Genomic DNA, 22405 nt, shown 5'->3' with positions numbered 1-22405 from the left:
CTTTTAACCCATCACTTTTTAAGGTTCATGGCAGGTGTGTGTGCAACCATAACACCAAGGGTTTGAACTGTGAGCAGTGTGATGACTTTCACAATGACCTGCCGTGGAGGCCGGCAGAGGGACGCAACACCAACGCCTGCAAGAGTGAGTGCAGCGGATTGGAGATAAGGAGACATTAAGAGCCATGCAAAAACTATTATTGATTGATAATCCAATGCAGACAACATGCACTAGCACCACTGAAGGGTTGCTTCCACTGATGCAAATCTAAATTTGTCTAATTTTTAACTTCTGCTGCATAATTTTTCTCCTGATTTTCATTGTATTATGGCTCTACCTATTTGTTTTTGATGGTTTAAAGAAGCAAGTTGTAGCCATGCAACAAGACTTTTACTTTGTCAAATGAAAGGTGTTGGAAATGAATGAAAACTTTCTTATTTTCCAGAGTGTAATTGCAATAGCCACTCGAGCATGTGCCACTTTGACATGGCAGTGTATTTGGCCATGGGAAATGTCAGTGGAGGAGTCTGTGACGACTGTCAGCACAACACCATGGGACGCAACTGTGAGACGTGCAAACCTTTCTACTACAAAGACCCTTCCAGGGACATCAGGGACCCTCGGGTCTGCATAGGTGAGTGTTTGTTTGTGTCCCCTCTGAGTAAATCTCCCCACATACCTACAGCTGGCATCTCTTTGAAAGAATCTGGTGATAACTTGTGTTCCTATGGGGAGGCAGACATTGAAATAAAAATATTAAAAGAGGGAAAAGGGGCAACAGCAAAACGTTAGTGATTTTTGTTTGACTGATTTGACCCACTTTTCACCCCGAGAACTTTTGTAATTTCAATTTGACATGCCAGATGTGTGATTACTACCTTTAGCGTATCAGTACAGTAAATCAGTCTCATCTAATTTCCACACCATAAAACACATGTTGTAGATTTTGTGTTATTTAACTTTCTAAGGTTTTAATTTCTCTAAAGGCCATGGCAGTTTAATTTTCATTGCTTATCTCATGAATCATAGAAACAAGATTACTTGTAAAAATCCCAAACTTGGCTCAAAAGTCTCATTTTTTGAAACTAAATTGTGTTCAAGTTATCCAGTGAAAGTTGTTAGTACAGCCAACATGTGTTAATTGAATTTAGAAGCCACTTAAATCAAATGAATGATTATTTTAATGCTCCCAGTTTGCCCAAGAGTGAGTAAAGTACACAAAAAATCTGTTAATGGGCTGATGAAACATTTCTGATTTTGTTAAATTGACGTTTGAAGCTTTTAGCCTGTTAACATCCATGATATCATAGAATATACAAAACATTTAGGGAAAAACTATCTACAAGTTAAGGCATCCTGACTACACAAATTCAGCAAGATTTTGGCCCAACTGCATCCCTGCAGTTCGTTATCAAACATTGAGCCTGAGTATGAGCATCGGGAACAACATTCAACTCATCCAAGATGACCCACGAACACGATGTGGACTGATTATAATTTTTGAAGCATAGAGTTTATGAGAAATAATACCCACACCACATGCCAATCTGTAGTATAAAAAATGGCTTGAAAGTTTTAGATGAAAATGCTTATAATGTGTGTGATGATTCTGCATGTTTCAGTAACATTTAGTTTTGTCCTTGTATTTTGCTCCATTATCTTAATCAAATTAGATGCCCTGGCTGTACATAAACCTTATGTCGTATGAAACCAGACAGGAATGTATCAGCTAGGCTAAACTCCACACCTAATATAACAAACGTCCCTGTCCTCCCACAGCCTGTGACTGTGACCCCGATGGTTCAGAGAATGGAGGAATGTGCGACAGCCACACAGACCCTTCCCTCAGCATGGTGGGAGGTCAGTGCCGCTGCAAAGCAAATGTGGAGGGGCCAAGGTGTGACAAGTGTAAAACCGGCTACTTCGGCCTGAGTGCTGACAGTCCTCAAGGATGCCAACGTGAGTATAGTCCCGGTGAAGACTAACACAAACACTGAAGAAAATCTGTATGTTTCCATGAACAGTAAGGCAAAATTGCATCTTGATTAGAAACTGTCCTTGTCCAAGCATTTATGCACAGTGGGAGAATCCATTTATTGGTGGGAGTATGTCCACCTCTGCTTAACATACAGTCACTAGAAAAAGTATGTGAACCCTTTGAGATTTCTTGGATTTCTGCATAAATTGGTCATCAAATGTGTTCCGATCTTCATCTAATTCACAACAATAGACAAACACAGTCTGCTTAAACTAATACTGCACAAAAAATGATGTTTTCATGTTTTTATTGAACAAAACATGTAAACATTCACAGTGCAGGGTGGAAAAAGTATTTGAACCCCTAGGCTAATAACTGGTTGACCCTCCGTTGGCAGCAATAACTTCAATCAAACATTCCTGTAGTTGCAGATCAGACCTGCACAACGGTCAGGAGGAATTTTGGACCATTCCTCTTTACAAAACTGTTTCAGTTCAGCAATATTATTCGGATGTCTGGTGTGCATTGCTCTCTTGAGGTCATGCCACAGCAATCGAGTTGAGGTCAGGACTCTGACTGGGCCACTCCAGAAGGCGTATTTTCTTCCGTTGAAGCCATTCTGTTGTTGATTTACTTCTATGCTTTGGGTTGTTGTCCTGTTGCATCACCCATCCTCTGTTGAGCTTCAGTTGGTGAACAGATGGTCTTAAGTTTTCCTGTAAAATGTTTTGATAAAATTCTGTCTTACCGTGGACACATGAACATCAAGACTTTTAGAGATACTTTTGTAACCCTTTCCAGCTTCATGCAAGTCAACGATTCTTGATCGTAGGTGTTCTGAGAGCTCTTTAGTGCCAGGCATGGTTCACATCAGGCAATGCTTCTTGAGAACAGGAAATTCAAAACTGGTGTGTGTTTTTTATGGGGCAGGACAGCTTTAACCAACACATCCAATCTCATCACATTGATTGGACTCCAGGTTGGCTGACTCCTGGCTCCAGTTAGTTCTTGGAGAAGTCATTAGCCTAGGGGTTCACATACTTTTTCCACCCTGCACTGTGAATGTTTAAATGGTTTGATCAATAAAAACAAGAAAACATACCATTTTTGTACGGTATTAGTTTGAGCAGACTGTGTTTGTCTGTTGTTGTGAATTAGATGAAGTTCAGAACACATTTGATGACCAATTTATGCAGAAATCCAAGAAATCTCAAAGGGTTCACATACTTTTTCTAGCAACTGTAGGTGGCAATATGCCCCTTTTTGGCTAGTCACTGCAGACCTTCCTATCAAACTTGACAATAAGTTAGCAGGTGGCTATCCAGTTGTATGTTTAATGGTGAAAATGCGGAAAACTCTACTGCTCTGTGCATTTCTTAGGTACTTAACTTTTGATGCAAATGAGATGAAACCAGACCTCTAGGTTACAGTGTGAACCAAAGTCAGATGACTGCAGCTCCTGTTACACTAGGGAGTTGCATTGTCATCTGTCACTATGCTGTTCCAATTATGGGTCAAAGCTCAGCATGTAGACTGTGGAGCAGAACACCTAATCCAGTCTGCTCCGATTGAGGTGTATACATGCAAGAATAAATTGATCTCCAACCACATTTTCTAGGTGTTTTAATCCAACTTAGGCTGGCCACACCCTAGATGATCTCTAAATCAGAAAATATAAAAACATGAGAGACCAGAGACAAAACGACAGTATTAAGGGATTTTTTTTATCTTACAACCTCTGAGCACATACACAAGAAGACTCGGCCAGACAGTGAGACCACATCCCTGCTATCTGCAGGGATGTGGTCTCTCTGTGAGTATTCCCAATACACAAGATCTCATAGAATTTTGTTTGATAAAACGTGACTTAAGAGGAAAAACAAACATGGAGGACAAGTACAATTCTCACCTGGCTTACCCAGTGTGTGTTACAGTTTCTTAAATTTAAAAAACAATGAAAGGAGTAATGATGAAATCCTGGCTGTAACAAAGGTAAAGTTTTATTTTTATTATCTATGTGAACTGCAATAGTACACAACATCCAGTTGGTGACATTAGCTTTCTGCTCACTTTCATTGGTCATTTTGGGTGTTCTGTGGGAGGCAGTCTGACTTAGAATTGTATAAATCAAAGTTGTTTTCTATTTGTGATTTGATGTTAGGGAGGCACGGTTGCAATTGGATGTATTGAAATAATTGTGTAGACACCACACATATGAGGATTATTCTAACAAATAACCGTTCTTGATGAGCCTCGACTCGTTATATGCTCCCCAGCCTACAGAGGGTGCAAATCTGGCTAAAAGTCGCCTTCAAATTCTTGTATCATGTGGCCAGCCTTAGTGAAATTCCATTAGTATGATTTCAGTCAGTCTAATGTGTTTAAATGCAATTTAAAAGTCCTGTTTTATTCTAACTAGAAAAATAATTTAACTTCTTCCATCTACATGTGAACATACTGGCTATGACTACTCACATAGATCCTGTCTGAGATTACTTGTAGCGTCCTACAAGCCCCAAATGAAATCTGCAGGTATTTCTTTCAGTCTGCATTTAGCTTGTAGTCCTAACAACCTTGCTATTTCTTATTAAGGGAACTTTAGCACTAGTGAAAGAGACTTAGATGAGCTAGCTAACATTTTAAAAACTTCTTTCCCTGCTGATCAGAAGTGTTTGTAAATTGAAGGAAAGTGCTCTTTAGAGATTTTCAGAGCATTAGCACGCATGTAAGAACAACAAAGTCTTTAAACCACAGATTTTTTCAAAAATCTAAACGTACTCCTCAGTAACGATTTATCTATTTTTGAGAAATCTTATCCATGTTGCTTTATTCTGTGTGTCACCAGCTTGCCGATGTGATCACAGAGGAACAGTGTCAGGTAACTCCCAGTGTGACCCGGTCAGTGGAGACTGCTTCTGCAAGCGTCTCGTCACTGGACGCAGCTGCGACCAGTGTTTGGTAAGATAGCACCTGAAACATCTAGCAGTTCCATTTCTTTCTCATCCATCTTATTTTACAGCTCACTCTTTGACAACAAAAAAAAACTTCAAAAAACTTTTCTGACCTCATTTTACCTATTATTCATACCCACTCATAAAACATCCTCCCTTTTTCTATCATTTTTTTTCATTTGTGAGCACCCATTTTACTTTTTTGCCGATGTTTGAAACTAAGCAAGATACAAATAAGACAAAATGCAACCACTAGAGCTAAGTTCACTGAATCACAAAACATTTCAGTTACTTTCCTTTTATTTACATCTCAATCACCTAACCTCACTCTCTTGTTTCATACTCATATTTTCCCCGCACTCTGCTGATGATCAGTTTCCTGTTATAATTCAGCCTCTTGTCCCAAACTTACTTAGCCAGGAATAGCGTGGGCAGGAATGTAAGCTCCTGCCTTGGCACCAGGTCTAATTTTAGTCTGGGGATTTGAGGCTTGTCCGATAGGTGTGGGTTACAGCCGGCCTAAAATGGTCAGGGGCCTGGACCTGCTCCGAAAGCGGAGCCTGTCCTCTGATAAGCCTCGTTTTAGTAGCACAGTGTCATGTCAACATTGGGTAGAACTGAGAAAGTCTCTGGAATTGCACCTTTCTGTAATTGTAGTGATTAAACAAAGTGTCTACTTAAGCATCAAATAAGCTGTGTAATGAGAGAGTACAAGTTAACGTGATTTACTACCTTAGAGTTTTGCTCTTTAACTCTCCAGAAATAGCATCAAGTCTGATATAATAGCAAAGGAAAATGGGCACAGTCCAGTTTTTCTTTGGCTGAATGTATGATGGAGTTTTATACAAAAATTCAGCAGAACATAAATTGACCAAATTATGTAACACTTATGGAGAAACCACTAAATTTACCAAAGAGCAAACACTTCAGCCAAAAAATTACTCAACTTACAAAGGACCATTGCGGACTGTTAAGAATTCAGTCTGCACATTGTTAAGTCAGCTGTTTTTTAAAAGAGGGGAAATCTCATAATGTCAATTGACAGAAAATTGGCAGTAATGACACACTCCATAGGTATGAATGTGGTTTTATCAGATTAGAGAGCTAGATATAGTGAACAGATAGTCAGTGGAACTTCCCCTCTCATTCTGTAATAGCCTGGAGAGTGATGCACCATGTCTGTCTGGAGTTAAACCACTCAGCTGTCTGTCTGCTGACTGTTTGCTCTGTCTTCTGTTTCTGTCTGTCAATCACGCCGCCCTTTGGCTGTCCTTCTGTGTTTGCAGCCTGAACACTGGGCTCTGAGCCACGACCTGAACGGCTGCAGGAGCTGTGAGTGTGACATCGGAGGAGCTCTGGACAACCAGTGAGTGACATGTAGTTTTCAAATCGTATCCATGAAGTATGAGGCTGCTGGCTGCTTGGTGTTAGCTGCTGTTAGAGCTATTGTCAAGGAAATGTTTACACATACAGCCCCCTGAATGAGGTGTTCCTTTGACCTCTAGCCCCACCATGAGGCTAATGCATTTTAACAGCTATTGGATTAATTCTGTCAAACATTGAATGTAGCTGCTCCCCTGTACAAGAACTGTACATAATCAGAGCAGCTTCTCTCATCTCTTAACCCCTTATTACATTTTTATTGACCCAGTTCATTGATATAGGAGTCGAAGATTTGATGTAGACAACAATAAAGTCATTCCCATCAACCTAAGCAGCCTAATACTATTAATCTAATTAGCTTGTCAGCTAAAAATGAAAATTTTCATAAGATAAGATATTCCTTTGTTGGTCCCACAAGGGAAAATTCCAATTTACAGCAGCAAAAAGTATCATAGACAAAGCAGGCCATTAGCAACAATAACACAATAGAAATAGAGGACAAATAAAAGTAATGTTACAAGAGCATTAAAAAATACAAAAATATGGAATATAAAATGTCAACTTACAAATTATAAATAATATTTACAAACTGTTATGTACAGGTTGGATATATTACAGATTGAATGTGGTGGAGATATTTATATGTTCACCCATATACAAACACAAATATATATTACAAATGTGTAGAGATTATATATATAAATATGGTTTATTGCACGATTACTTGGATCATGTTAGCCGATGGCTTAGTAGTTAGCTTAGTAAGTTAGAACTAAAGCGGCAACCTCTAATGTTGAAAAGTGAAACCAGTGCAAAAAGTTTAACAAACTGCAGTTCCTTGAGTGTCGATTAGAGGGAACAAAAGTCACAAAATATCCCAGTTTTTCAGGGTTTACAACCTTAAAGAAGTAATTTTGGTTGGAATAATTTGTGCATTTATGGGCAGAATTTGTTAATAGCAGGGATTGGTATTTCCCACAGTCCCATGATATGGAGGCCACAATAAAATATGTATTGCGATACACATTAATTTGGAATGATAAACATGGTGTAATAAACATACACTGAATTAGCTAAAGCAGCTGTTCTTTATTGTAGAGGATACTGAAGAGATATAGCTTAAGTGCTTTTACACTTTAAGACCCTCAAATTCAGATCCTCAGGCATCCAAGAAAATTAAAAAAGCTATTATAATAATTCATAATCACTTAGCCATAATAACTACAAATACATGAATATTTAACTTTTTTAACTTAAAATAGCAGTCTCTTTTGTCTCGCTGTTTTTTTTCCATACTTTTCATCTAAAATTCTGGTTTCAATTCACTGTAAGTCCACTTGAAATTGTAAGAAGAACTTTTTCCTTTACTTATATACAAAACAGCACTGCAGGTTTCTGAGATGAACGGACAAGTGAAGAATAAACAGCGTTAGTCACACTCCTCATGCAGCTGGCTGAAGCCTTTATCAGTGCTGCTGTTCGGCACAAGTCTTTATAAATACACCCTCAAGTGCTGCTTATGATGTCCTGATCAGAAGTTGAGAGAATCTTTGAGAGTGCAGCATCATTCAGTGCTGCGTGAGATGAAATAGACTAGCCTTGTGAACCTAGCTGTTGCTGATAACTGCTGATTAGCCTAGTGTCCTGTGTTGAAGAGTGGAGTTCCTGCAGTGCTTTACCCTTCTTACAGCCAGCATGATTCATGTCCTGCTCCCGACTTTCTGGTGTTTGAAGAAATCTGAAATAATGTAGTATCTTTCTTTTATCCTACTGGCAGTAGATAGACACTTTGATCCATATTATCGTTGTGAGCACCACCTCTAACTTGTTTTGGTTTGGTGATACGAGCGCTGCATCATGCAGTTTTACAACTGCCGCCATCTGCTGGCTATTTTGGTATCTGCAGCATGAGGGCATACATTTTGATATTGCATGACAATATCCATTCTGTAAAATCTGTATCAATACATGTAACAGCAAGATGCACATGACTATATATTGCCACATTGATTTGTTGAGCACAGGTACAGTATATAGGTAGTTAGCTTCTTTTGGTTTAAAGAAGGATATAAAGTAAGCAATTAAAAAAAAAAAACAGTAACCATCTCTAGTTAAAATGGTTGAGGATCCGTACCTGCACTTGCATTTGGAAAAGTGTGAGTTTATAGCAAAATATCAGGTTTGTAATTCTAAAATGCTGCATTAAGAAATTGAAAAAGGTGATGTTTTACCTGGTAACATGAACTTTTCACTGCTCTTATTGTGAGCATGTCAGTTTAGCCATCTGCTTGTCCAACTTCTAGTCAATCCATTTTCTACACTTTCTAGGTCAGTATGACAGTAAAGTTTATGAGGTGTGTAGGCTTGAATTTGATATGCTCGAAAAAACACATGACATTTATCATGGACTGCCAGGAACAAACACCACTGGCTTTTTCCTCTTTGTACATTTAGAGCAACAAAGCTGCATATGTATGACATAAACCAGTGCTAAATTCAACGCTAACAATAGTTTAACGTCCAAACTGTCAGTAAGGTAGATGTCAGGGTTCACCTTAGACAGGTTGCAAGTCATTCACAAGGCTTTGACATCACATAATTTATTTTTTATCATGTGTCTTAATCACAAGCAGTAGCCAAAGATGCTGATGTAGTTTGTTGCAGAATTAAAAAATGCTAATAATATCTTTCTTTGAAGCTGCTCTATGGAGAATGGTCAATGTCGCTGCCGCAGTCACATGACAGGTCGCCAGTGTACACAGGTGGAGTCTGGGTATTACTTCATGGCTCTGGATCACTTCCTGTATGAGGCCGAGCTGGCTCAGATGGGTCAGGTAAGCCACATCATGCTCTTTAGCTGCATATATTCTTTTAATAACAATCTTGTGGGTGCAGTTAGTATTTTTAAAACATATTTTCACTCTTTATATCCTCAGGGCTGTACAGTAGAGACCAGAGAACACCAGCCTGGTCGTCCTGCCACGTGGACGGGCATGGGGTTTGCTCGGGCACCCGAAGGTGGCACCTTGGAGTTCACCATCAGTGACATCCCCTACTCCATGGAATATGACCTGCTGATCCGCTACGAGTCACAGGTTGGTGTGCTTGTAGTCGTGCAGTAATCATCTCTGCTGGTAGAAGACAAATAAAATCAAATTGTTAAAAGACAGAGGTAGGAATCTTTGTAAAACAGAGCTGCTCATTGTTAAAGTAATATGAGGTCACCAGTCTGTCATACATAAGCCATAAAATTGTCTTAAACATGACACACTTAAAACATTTTTGGTTGTGTGGATTTTACAAGGCAAGAACATTTTGATTTAGAGGTTGTAGCTGGGTGGTTTCTGATACTTAAAAAAAATGCCTGGTTAGGAATTTTCCCCAGTTTCCAGTTTTTATGTAAGCAAACTTCATTCAAGCTTCTAATTTGCTAAAGACATGAATAAGTGTTTCTTATGTGAGATGAATAAGGTTTTTTTTTCAAAACTATTCCTAAAAAAAAAAAGAAGCAGACTCTGCTGTAGAGAAAACCTTGTGGGGCATAATGGTGGTCTCATTTGTTTCCCTCCTCTGTCTTAAAAGCATGCAAAATTTTTCATATTATATATTTCACATTTTTATCATCATCATCAGATTGTTTAGAACTGCATATAACATGTGCTGATGTATTCCTGCCCAGATGCCTAGAGACTGGGAGGAGGTGCGTATAACCGTGGTCCGTCCTGGCCTGATCCCAACCAGCAGTCCCTGTGGAAACACCATCCCAGACGATGACCGGATCACTGTCTCCCTGCCCGCTGGAGCCAGGTCTTTGACCTAAACACACATACTCTCTCACGCACATACAAAATCACAGACATTAACTGTCCGTCTGTCTTCTCCAGGTTTGTGGTTCCACCTCAGCCCGTGTGTCTGGAGAGAGGAGTGACTTACACCCTTCGCTTTGAGTTCAGACGCTATCAGGATGCCAACAGTATCCTCAATGGAGCTGCCAATGCTGTCGTTCTTGTCGACTCAGTGAGATAAATTTCTTCTTACTTTAAAAAGGGCTTGCCTAATAAAGAACAAGACTGCAACATTTTACAAAATATCTTGTCTGTTTATTTTCCAGATTGCCTTAATGCCACGTCATTCGTCCATGGAGATGTTTAACGCTGGGGATCCAGCTTCCAACATCAGGAGGCAGACCTATGAGCGCTACCGCTGCCACGAGGGGGCCAAGAGTTTGGCCCGCCCACTGATGAGTGACACCTGTGCCAAACTGATCACCAGCATGTCTGCCATCATAAATGATGGAGCTTTGTGTGAGTTAAACAAGGCTTCATTTCAATCATTCATTTAATATTTTGACAAGTAAAGATGAATGATATTAAAGCTGAAGTAGACTGTAGTCTTCTATTGATAATTACATTATTGGCACATGGAATATTTCTACTGGCTGAGTTGACATTCACTTTTTCTCCAGATGTTCTTCTCCAAACAAAAGATATCAATGCTACTGAAAACCATCTATGCATTATTATTATTATTATTATTATTATTAATTTTTTGCATTTATTATTTTGCAGCTTTATTTAATTCCTGGGACAGTTTGTTCAAGCAGAATTTAATGTCCAGAATGTAAACACCAAGTAAGAGTTAGTGACATTATGTTTGTTTTTCTTTATATTTCTTTAGCATGCAACTGTGACCCTCAGGGGTCCATCAGCTCTGTGTGTGATGTCCGTGGGGGCCAGTGTCGCTGCAGGCCGAACGTGATTGGCCGACATTGTGACCAGTGTGCTCCAGGAACTTATGGCTTTGGACCTTCTGGATGCATAGGTTAGAAACTCAGTGCCATTTATGGGGAATAAGTTGTAACATAATATGTCACCCCTACTTACTTGGATTTTAAGGAGAAAGCCATTTACTCATTGAAATGCACCACTCTTCAGGTCATTTGTTACATGCTACACTACTGGCGCCCTCTACTGTGTGTCAACAAAATTACATATTGAAAAGGCTCTTTATTTAAATGAAACATCTCACATCACATCTCCTCCTTCTGGCTTTGATTCCTTCTTCTTTCCACTCCTATCTTGTCCTCCTCTTTCTTATGTGCCCTTCTCTGTCTTCATCCTCGCTTCATTCAGCCTGCGGGTGCAGCTTGGAAGGCTCTGTGACTCGACTTTGTCACAAGTTCACCGGTCAGTGCCAGTGCCGTCCCGGAGCATTTGGGCTACGCTGCGATGGATGCCAGGCGGGTCACTGGGGCTTCCCTAGCTGCAGACCCTGTCAGTGTAACGGCCACGCTGACGAGTGTGACCAGAGGACCGGAGCCTGCATCGGCTGTAGGGACAACACTGGAGGAGACAAGTGTGACAGGTGGCGTTTTAGTGGGAGGGTGACCAAGCCACAAGATTTATGCCTTAGTTTAAAGATAGATTCTAGAAAAAAATTAACCTCTCAGGTTTTTATTCTCAAGCTCTTTCAGTAGGTGTAAATGGCATTAAATAAATACAAAATACTGTGAACCAGTGTGTTATTCTGTGTTCTTTTTGTAGGTGTGCAAATGGTTACTATGGTAACCCAGTTTTGGGCATTGCATCCGGTGGTCAGTGTCGTCCTTGCCCCTGTCCAGATGGACCCAACAGTGGACGCCACTTTGCTGCGTCTTGTTACCAGGACAACCGTAACAGACAAATAGTCTGCAACTGTAACCAGGGTTACACAGGTAAACCTTAGATGACTCTAGTGCTTGTGCTCTGTCTCTTTATTTCTTCTCCCTCTTCACTCAGTCCCTGCTCCTCTGCTCTGTTTCTCGTCTTCATGCTCAGCTAATGATGATGAAATCATCAGTGTGTCCAAATGTGTGGGTGTTGGGCTCTGTAATTTTGATGACTTTCACTTTGAAACTCATTGTAATTACACCTATTGCACAGCTGAACATTATAGCACTATATCATCATACTGCTCCACGTGACGTCCTTTTACTCATGTCTTGGTTTAAAAAAAAACAAATACAAGCTTCACCTGAGAAAACTATGTTATGTCAAACCTTTCCTTTTAATATTCAACACCCTTTTCAGGTATAAGAGAAAGTATATCATGTCTACAACAAACATGGAATAACAAGGCCAATGGAAAGAGCAAATAGCTACAAGACAGTCCAGCAACAGACCAAAGCTCTCAGACCCCTCCTCCAAACTGCAGACCACTACTGTGAAACGCTTTAGCTATGTTAGCTACGCAGATGCAGTACCTTCATCGGCTTACATAATATCAACTACATTGCAAGCATAGCTATGCTACCTTTACCTGAAGATAGCAAAGCTAAAGAGAGCCACCATTTGTGTAACCAATTTTCAAATAAGTCTATTCATAGTTTAACCCTGATTAAACATTTGGCCTTTTTTTCTGTTTTAGTTATGAAATGTTACTTAGTCTGTAATGTTTGCAATGTGGTTATTTCATAAATTTAGCTTCCAGAATTTATTTATGAATAAAGTTGAATTAAAAATAAAAATCTAAAACTGGAAATACGTACCAGCAAATTTCATCACTTCCTTTCTGACAGAGGCGGTCTTGCAGTAGCGGTCTGCAAGCCAGAGATCTGGGGTCTGCAGCCAGAATGGTCTCCAATATAATCAAAGATTTTAGCAAGGCTGTTAAATCAGGTCTTTGTCTCAGGAATGGTTCAGTTGGAATCCATGCCATAGTTTATGAGCTCTGATTTAGTGGGTGAAAACATCAGCATGTTTGCCATCAAAGTTTATGCCTTAGCTGTCTTTGCTAAAGTTCTAATACATTTAAGGCTGTGGATAAGGCGGTAGGTACCATTAAGTTATCATTGTGATTTTGAAAAATAATTTGGAGTTATTTTTTGCCATAATCTCAATCAGACAGTTTAGACACTAATGAAATGATGGGAGAGGGGAGTAGGAGATGACAGGACAGATGAGCAACTAATTTAAAAGTAATGATAAATATCATAGCTGCAAATGAAAAAAACCTACCAGGTTCTGTTTGGAGTATTTTTTTCAACAAAACAAATAAATAAATATAATTCTCTCAAGTTGAATTCACCTCACCCAGAGCCAAAAAATGTTAGAAATTAAACGCTTACATCACTTAATACAGCAGAGAATACGGTTCATCGAAGGTATGAATGATGTTTCAACGTGGGCTCTGATAAATGGTAACCTGTGTCATTTCCTCCCTACCTGTACCACTGGCACAGGGATTGTTAAACGCTCCGGGGTGACCATTTTTAAGCGTGAGTAACGTTGGTTGACCCCTCTCCCTTCCCTCTTCCTTCTTCCTCTCCTTGTATTATCCACAAACCCTCCACTTTATTATCCCTCCCCATGCATGGCTTACGCACCCCTCCCATCAGCTGTGCTGTACCAGAGTGCACTCCTACCTACAGTATGTGCGACCTGGCTCAAAGAATAACAACAAACCATTTCAGACGCCCTCAGTATTTATCCATGTTTGGTATCAAACTTAAGAAACATACAATTGTGATGGAAAATGATGTTGAAATTTACCTTAAGAGGTTCAGTAATTACCCAATGTGTATTTGAACCAGGTCTGCAGAATGTTCTTAGTACAAGGACCTGACCCAGAATCAAAAAAATTTCTAGTGAATGTATCAAAAGTCTGGTTTCTCTTTCAGAAATTATCCTTGAATAAAGGTGGAGAAAATTGTGAGGAGCATTAATAATGGCCTGAGGGTTGTTCATGTGTTGGCTGATTCTGAATCTGGGTCAGTTTCTTCTGTGTTTGAAATAGTTCTCACTTCTTAATCTGTGAATGACTGATGATGGGACGTTATTGACATACATGAGAAATAGCTGCTCTGATTCAACTATATCTGCAGCCAGTTAAAGGATATTTTGTTTCACCCTCTTGCTTTTTAAGGTTGATCTTGATCATTTCTACTCTTCTCTGCCTCTACATTTACTTTCCTTTGCCTTTTTTCTCTTCTATTCTTGTCCTCATCTGACTTTCTTGTCTAATTTTTCTATTTCTCTCCCATGCGATCCTTCCTGTATTCTAGTTTTTCCTTTGCTAGAAGCATCCTTCTCTTTTCCTCTCTGCACCTTTTCATTACTTTCTCTCTCTCTAATTTCCTGTGCTCCTTTTTTTCTGCAACACCAAATATGCCTGGTATTTATTATTTCAGTCTGACCTAAAGGGAGAGCAAATGAGACAGAACAGGAAGGGAAAATAGCCTGAACGGTTTACTGGCAAAATCAGGTCTGACTGTTGTTGTAGTAGTATGGTTTAGCATATTGCAGTAATAATTGATTGTGCTACTGCACAGAATCATCTATATAAAGTACACAGTGCTATAGGAAACCAGTTTACTAGCCAGAATATATCAGTAGTTATTTTTTCTTGGCTTTCTCAAGACAAACCACGACATCTTGCCAGAGTCATGGGATGTAAATAACTGCTTGGCCATCTTATTGTTGTGGTAATACGTAGTCACTGAGTGTATTATTTATAATGTTGAAAAGGGTGGGATAAGACCTATAACTAACGAGAGCTGGATAACCACAGAATGATGTTAAGTAACCCAAGTATGTATTAATATGATGCTGATGCTTTGCACAGGTGGGTCAAGCCATTCTTTGGACTAACATGTTTCAAGTTCATGTTGTGCTGTAAACATAACAACAGTGTAAAGCTGATATTAAAATGATTAGGTTCCAGGCACCCTCAGTCATTGCTCTTACAGGTTTTTATAGTGATACAGTGCCTATGAAAAATATTTATCCCCTTCGATGTTTTACCCTTTTATGGCCAGTATAATTTGACTTTTTGGCACAAAAATTTACAAAAAAATAATTTGATATCAAAGTGAAAACAGACAAATATAAAGTAATGTCAATTAAATAAAGATGTGTAATGTAAAATAAATGACTATTCACCCCCTTTAAAGTGACTGATCTAATTCCACAGAGACCCAGCCAACTGGTGCTACTAGTCTCACAAATAGTTAAATGCAAATCACCTGAGTGGAGTGAATGGTATCTCAAGAGATTGTTGTATAAAGACACCTGTGTCTGGAAGGTCCAGGCATTGGTTAATCAGTATTCCCAGCTACCATTACACCATGAAAACAAAAGGAACACTCCAAGCAACTCAGAGGAAAGGTTATTGGAAAGTATAAGTCAAGGGATGCATACAAAACAATTCCCAAGGCACTGTACATCCCAGAGTTCAGTTAAATCCATCATCAAGACATGGACAGATTATGGCACATGCGTGATTTTGCAGAGATCAGGCCGTCGTCATTGCTGAGTGACCATGCAAGAAGGAGACTAGTGAGAGAGGCCGGCCACCAAGACACCTATGATTGCTCTAAAGGTGGGATGTGGAAGACTCCATAGTGAAGTGAAAGAAAGTCCTGTGGCCTAATGAGACCAGAATGGTGTGTTTTGGCCATCAGACAAGATGCTATGTACATCACCACAAACACATTATCACCACTGTGAAGCGCAGTGGTGGCAGCAGGGGGGATGCTTCTTGGCAAATAATGGAAAATATTTTGCCCAAAGCCTACAGTGAAAGCAATACAGAAATGGTTTTTAAAAACAGAAGGGGGATGTTCTGTAGTGGCTGAGTCAAAGCCTAGACTTCATTCCAATAGAGAAGCTAGACTTAAAAAAAGGTCTGTTTACACATGATCCACATGCAGCCTGACAGCGCTTGAGCGGTTCTGTAAAGAAGAATGGAGTAAAAATTGCACTGTCCAGATGTGCAAGCCTGACCGAGACCTATCCACACAGACTCAGTGCAGCAATTGCAGCCAAAGGTGCATCAACTAAATTCCGGCTTGAAGGGGGTTAATATTTATGCAGTCACTTATTTTACCTTACATATTTTTATTTAGTTGACATAACTTGGTAGAAATCTGTTTTCACCTCCACATTAAAAAGTGTTTTAGTATTTTTGTCAAAAATGGCTGATTCTTAAAATCAGTAAAAGAGTAAAACTTCCAAGGGGGTGAATACTTTCTAGGCACTGTACTCCTGTGTAGATTTGGATGTATGCTTTGGTTTGTCATCACACTAGAAGGTGAAAATCCTTTTTTTAGCTTCAACATTTTAGTCCAGGGGTGAGCATATTTATGCAACCAAGTTTTTGTTATTTTTAAATTATTTCTCCCTAAAAATGTTGGTTGTTATTCAGTTGAACTGTATGTTACAGGTTACATAAATGGTGGAAAAAGTTCTGTAATGATATGTCTTTGTCTCATTATTTACATCACAAAAATGTGGCATTTTAACAGGGGTGTTTGGATCTTTTAGAGCCACTTTAAGTTAACCTTTTTTATGAGGTAGCAGTGGTGTACTCTTGTGGCCAAAATATGAACAATAAATACTGAAACATTTACCACACATTACAAAACATAAGGCTAAAAGAAACCCAACATGGCATGTTGTATTGTAGTTGTTGAATATGGATTATCTTGGTTTTTGTGGTTTTGGGAAGCGACTAACGGGATTTATATCACACTAGATTCACATTCGTGCACTTCACTTCACTTTCATGCTGTTTGAAGTTACTGTAAATTTTTGTCTAAAGGGAAGTAGCCACCGTGCAATCATCATATCTGCTTCTTCTACCTTTTTTGTAACTTTTATCTTTTTTTCCTTTCTTTTCTGACTGAATTAGGTGCCCGATGTGAGGAATGTGCCCCAGGTTACTATGGCAACCCCTCCCAACCAGGAGGGCGCTGCCAGCTGTGCCAGTGCAACAACAACATCGACATGTCAGACATGGAGGCCTGCGACAGACGGACCGGAGAGTGCAGGAAATGCCTTTACAACACAGAGGGCCCAAACTGCGGCATCTGCAAGAGCGGCTATTATGGGGACGCATCCCGACGAAACTGCAGGAGTGAGTGAATAAAGATCTATGGAAAATATATCGGCATGGATGTAAGTGCTGTTTCAAAAAAGCTCTACCAGGATGATGATTATGTTTTGCCTTTCAGAATGCACATGTAACTACATGGGCACTGAAAGCAGCCAGTGTATACAGCGTGGCGACTGTGTATGTCAGCGGACCACAGGGCAGTGCCAGTGTCTACCAAATGTCATGGGTCTGGCATGTGACCACTGTGCCCCCAATCACTGGAACCTGGCAAGCGGAAGAGGCTGTGAACCCTGTGGCTGTGATCCCCACAACTCAGTCACCTCCTCTTGTAATGAGGTAGGAAACACTGCTTAAATGTCAAAAATAGCATCTCACAGTGTTATGTAAATGTTGATGGGTTCACATTCATTGACAATGAATAAATCTGATGTGTAAAACTTCTATTATTCACTCTCTGTTGTGCAGTTCTCTGGGAAATGTCAGTGCCGCGATGGTTTTGGAGGGCAAACCTGCACAGACTGTCAGGAGAACTATTGGGGGGACCCCAGAACACAGTGCAGAGGTGAGAAATACAAAAACACCAGGTTCAAAATGAAGATTAAGCCAACTTGTTAGAACTTATCAAGGAAAGAAATTGTATGCTGCGAAAACATTCAATTTAGATTATCAGGGTTTGAACAAAATACAGACTCTATCACACATTTACTCGTAGGAAATGCATTGAATTAGAAATGAATACCCTTTTCTAAGAAATGGCCACACACTAAGACGAGAGGTCATTCTGGTGAATGCAGAAACCTAATCTTTTTACTGAGAAAATGCAGAGCTCTTGGGAGGAGTTTGTATTTGTCTTGTCTTGAGCCACAATTAAATGGACATAGTGCTATAGACAGTTAACAAAAAAAGTCAAAGCTGAGGTCCAGACCCAACACAATTCAAGGTAACCAGTCCAGCACAAGATCTATTCATGCCCATGTGAAGGGGAGTGGAAAATACCCACACCTAATAAAGGTCAAGTTGCCTTTAAAATTCTTTCAGTACCACAATTTTTCTTGCTTTAATTTCTGTGCTGAAAAGTTTCCAAATATTGATTAAGAAAACATAATTTTCAATAAATAGGATGTTTGAATTGCTAAATTTGAAATTCAAGTGTCTCAGGATCATATTTATAAGTAAGGGTAGAATGGACTGGTTTCTCACAGGCAGTCTAGTGCAGCGTTTGCTTTATTTAAGACATTGTACCAGACTGCTGTGGTGAAGAGAGCTGAGCCAGAAGGCAATGCTTTCAATTTACTGGTGGATCTTTGTTCCAAACCTCACCAGTGGTCAAGAGCTTTGGGTGGTGACTGAAAGAATGAGACTGCAGATACAAACAGTCGAAATGAGATTCTTCAGGAGTGTGAGCTCAGCCTGAGAGATAAGGCAGCTTGAAATAGAGCCATTGCTCCTTTGTATTAAAAGGAGTCAACTGAGGTGGTTCCAGCATCTGATCAGGATGTCTTCCAGGCATGCATGACTGAGATGAGACCTCGGGGCAGACTCAGAACTCACTGGAGGGATTTAAATCTGACAAATAAATCACCCCAGTATGTCACAATAATAATATAATAATAATAATAATAATAATAAACTTTATTTATTATATTTTTGTCAGTCTTCTGGATTATACCAAGGGGATAAGGCCCCGTGTATCCACAGTATAACTGTCTTGCTCTTTTAATACCTTTTTTGCCGTATGGATTTTGCACATCTACTAGCCATAGCACAGTAGTTGAGGTCTTAGTCTCCAGTCTGTCTTATGAGTCAGACTCACAGTCTTCAAGTCGCTCTGCCCTCCTCTGCCTGTCACTTGTTGTCCTTGTTGTTTCTGGTCAAACCAACACAGTATTGCTAACAGTATACTTTCCATGTTCTCTGAATGCAGGATTATGACCTAACAAAAATAAAAAAGCAGTGAAAAAGTTAGGTCTCAGCTACACGCGCTTGCAGTGATTTTGTCATTGCATGTCTCAGCTTTTTTACTGGTACATAAGTCAGCCTGGTATATAAGCCACAATGAATGCATTAGATTTGCAGCTAATACACTGGATTTTATGGTGTCTCCCATCTGGCATTGGAAACCCCTCAGATACTTCAGGAGAAGGCCTGGGAAATGCTGCTGCAGAAGGGATTTCTGGGCTGACTTGCCTTAAGCAGAAGAAAATGTAATGGAAAAAAAAGGAAATATATCTATTTATATGTTTTCAAAATAGGTGATTGACAACATAGATGTAAATTTAGGAAATACAACCATTGTTATGCAATTTTAATTATTTGTGATATAATAATTATTTTGAGACTGATGACACAATGAAATCATTATGAGGCCTTTTAGTCAAATAAGCCATTAATAACACTGTTTAGCAGTTACTGAAGATGTAAAAAATAGAGGCATTTTCTGTTTGACTATCTTCATGTAACACTTCTTTTTTCATCTTTCCCTCCAGCCTGCGACTGTGACTGGCGTGGTATTGAAATTTCTCAGTGCAACAGAGTGACGGGCCACTGTGTTTGCCAGCAGGGGGTATCAGGTGTCCGTTGTGATCAGTGTGCCAGAGGCTTCTCTGGCCAGTTTCCAAACTGTCAGCCCTGTCACCAGTGCTTTGGGGACTGGGATCGCATTGTGCAGGTGCAGTTTTATGCCAAAGAAGGGATCTAATCTTATGTCTGCAGATGCCAAATGAGAAAAAATTAATTGATTTGAGGTAAACCATGATATTTATTCTCATAATTTTGCCTTGTTACCAGGACCTTGCAGTGCGCACAAAGACTCTAGCAGAGCGCGCTCATGAGATTCAGACTACCGGGCTTACCGGGCCCTATGAGAAGGCTTTTAGAGACCTGGAGGAGAAGCTGGCAAAGGCTCAGGGGATTGTCAACGCACGCAACGCCACTGCTGCTGCCGTTGCTACTCTAATGGAGCTTATTGAAGATCTAAGGTACAGCATGTCTGTGGTTATATTCTGTTGTAAAGGCATGTTTTTAAAGTGTGCTAGCTTTGGAGTCAACAAAAATCCTTTAAGACAGTCTTGCTGCAGGAGTTCAGGCAGACAACTCAAGCTGCACGGACTCATGCATGACAAGCATCATTCTCACAATCTCATGTGACACCTTTCCTTCCAGTTTGGTGATCTATCTGCTTGACTTTCTGTATTTTCCTCTGCTCTGTCATTGCTGTGCTGTTTCATACCAGCACTGCTCTTAAACTTTCTATCCCCCACTACCCCAGCATCCAGATGCCTATAACGGAGAGTTTAAGATATTGTGTCATCACTCCTTCATTTCTTCAAATAAAATAAGTCTGTGAGGAGTGATGAAGTCTGAGCCTAGATGCCAAACTCAGACTAAGTTCTCCTGCAGCAGTTGGCATTTCAAAACATTATAACATTAGTTTTCAGACTGTGAAGACTTTTAGAATCATAGGATAAGTCAGGTTACATTTTACATCATCAGCAGCTGTTGTTGTTGTTCCACAGAGCTCAGATCAGTGACGCCACTGACACCCTGAACCGTGTGGAGGGAGACCTGACCATTGTCCAGGACACCAACTCTGAGGCGAGCAAGGAGCTGAGTGCTCTGGAGAGAGAGGCCAAAGAACTAAACCTCACCTCAGAACAGCTGCACCACCAACTGGACATCCTCAAAAACTCCAACTTCCTAGGTGAGTATAAAGGGGGGGGCAGATTCACATTTTAAGCAGTTTATACTCCCAACTCAAATGTATCTGCACCTCTTACCTGCAAGTTCTTTCTCTTTTTCTCGCTCAGTTCCCACATCATATTTTTCTTTCAGAGTGCACTCTTACATATCCCTCTACAGAAAACTGAAATGTGGTAAAATACATTTAACTTATTTATTATTCCTCATAGGTGCGTATGACAGCATCCGTAGCTCCTACAACAAGTCTCGTGATGCAGAGCGTCGTGCCAATGAATCAACAACCACTAGACCAAGCACAGTCAGTCAATCTGCAGACACTCGCCGCCGCACAGAGCGCCTAATCAGTGCCAAGAAGGATGACTTCAACCGTAAAAATGCTGCAAACAAGCGTGCTCTTGGAGACCTCAACACCAGAGCACAGGGCCTGGACATGAAGAAGCTCAATGAGAAGGTGTTATTTCATTCTTTAAGCAGCTTTTTGAAAGAAAGTTGTTATCACTGGAAAAAAAAATCATAAAAAGTCCAAGATGAGTTACTACAAAAGCTGTGAAACGAATGAAATATGACTTTTATTCTTCCTGGTCTACTGGTAAAGTACACAGTATTTTGACAATGACATCTATCAACTCATTATCTATTAATGTTGAAACTAAGCCATAAGGTAATCGACAAATTGAGATTGTACATTAAGTTGACATTTTTAAAAAAGCATTTTTAAATAAATACAATTGATACTACATAGTTTGGCTTTTGCAGAAAAGTTGCTTGTTTTTTACTTAACTGATTTCAGTAGCTAAATTATTCTTCTCAAAAGATGCAGGATTATCCCAGTGGATACTTTTGTGTAGCACACAACAACCAAATAAATTTCAGCTATAAAAAGCTTGCCTTGACTTTTCTTTCAACTAAAGCTTTCTTGCTTATCTTAGTTGCAGTATGTGATTTCTTCTCTTAATTTTATTTCCATTTAATATGTATTTTTGTTGAAATTATACATTTTTATGGTAAATATTTAATGAGAAACAACACAATTTAAACTATAGCCCTTGCTTGATATTGTGTCATTTGTATCCAGTGTCTTAGTTGAGTAGGACAGGAGAGGAGGAAAGTAGTTTTTCAGCCTTACATTTACAGGCAGCAACAATACAAGCAAAACTACATGTTCTTATGTCCCAACAGGTTTGTGGTGCTCCTGGTGACACTACCTGTGAGGACAGCCCATGTGGGGGAGCAGGTTGCCGTGACGACGAAGGGAACCGACACTGTGGAGGCCTTAACTGTAATGGTGCTGTAGCAGTTGCTGAAAATGCTCTGGAGAGAGCCAAACACGCAGAGAGTGAGCTGAACAAAGCTATGGAGGATGTGGAGGGGCTGTTTACCAAGGTACGGAGGAATATGACAACAATTACAACATCTATAGATGTGATGAAATAGCCTGATTCCAGTTACTCAAGATAAGCACCATGTCTATGTAGTTGTTTTGTTTCTATAGCTCTCTTGACATAAGGAGAAAATCATTTTT

At 39.8% G+C, this 22405-nt stretch overlaps 1 protein-coding gene across 2 annotated transcripts in view; it reads left to right on the top strand.

The window, feature by feature from the left end:
• Positions 1 to 22405, top strand: part of lamb2 (laminin, beta 2 (laminin S)) — a 73553-nt gene that overhangs the window by 43016 nt on the left and 8132 nt on the right. The window contains exons 9-30 of one of the 2 annotated variants that reach the window (XM_041798590.1): positions 24 to 144; positions 446 to 634; positions 1780 to 1959; positions 4824 to 4936; positions 6216 to 6295; positions 9011 to 9146; positions 9249 to 9407; positions 9992 to 10119; positions 10197 to 10329; positions 10424 to 10616; positions 10990 to 11133; positions 11445 to 11676; positions 11856 to 12025; positions 13532 to 13567; positions 16981 to 17205; positions 17303 to 17520; positions 17650 to 17746; positions 19671 to 19852; positions 19972 to 20162; positions 20700 to 20884; positions 21093 to 21334; positions 22063 to 22266. In XM_041798590.1, the coding sequence (XP_041654524.1) occupies positions 24 to 144; positions 446 to 634; positions 1780 to 1959; positions 4824 to 4936; positions 6216 to 6295; positions 9011 to 9146; positions 9249 to 9407; positions 9992 to 10119; positions 10197 to 10329; positions 10424 to 10616; positions 10990 to 11133; positions 11445 to 11676; positions 11856 to 12025; positions 13532 to 13567; positions 16981 to 17205; positions 17303 to 17520; positions 17650 to 17746; positions 19671 to 19852; positions 19972 to 20162; positions 20700 to 20884; positions 21093 to 21334; positions 22063 to 22266 (3558 nt within the window). The remainder of the gene's footprint in view (positions 1 to 23; positions 145 to 445; positions 635 to 1779; positions 1960 to 4823; positions 4937 to 6215; positions 6296 to 9010; positions 9147 to 9248; positions 9408 to 9991; positions 10120 to 10196; positions 10330 to 10423; positions 10617 to 10989; positions 11134 to 11444; positions 11677 to 11855; positions 12026 to 13531; positions 13568 to 16980; positions 17206 to 17302; positions 17521 to 17649; positions 17747 to 19670; positions 19853 to 19971; positions 20163 to 20699; positions 20885 to 21092; positions 21335 to 22062; positions 22267 to 22405) is intronic. The other variant, XM_041798592.1, reaches the window with a different exon arrangement.

This window comes from Cheilinus undulatus, linkage group 11 (assembly GCF_018320785.1).
Source record: "Cheilinus undulatus linkage group 11, ASM1832078v1, whole genome shotgun sequence".
In the NCBI taxonomy this organism is placed as follows: domain Eukaryota; kingdom Metazoa; phylum Chordata; class Actinopteri; order Labriformes; family Labridae; genus Cheilinus; species Cheilinus undulatus.
The sequence above is the reverse complement of the archived record's forward strand: the minus strand, read 5'-3'. Positions and strand labels throughout refer to the sequence as shown.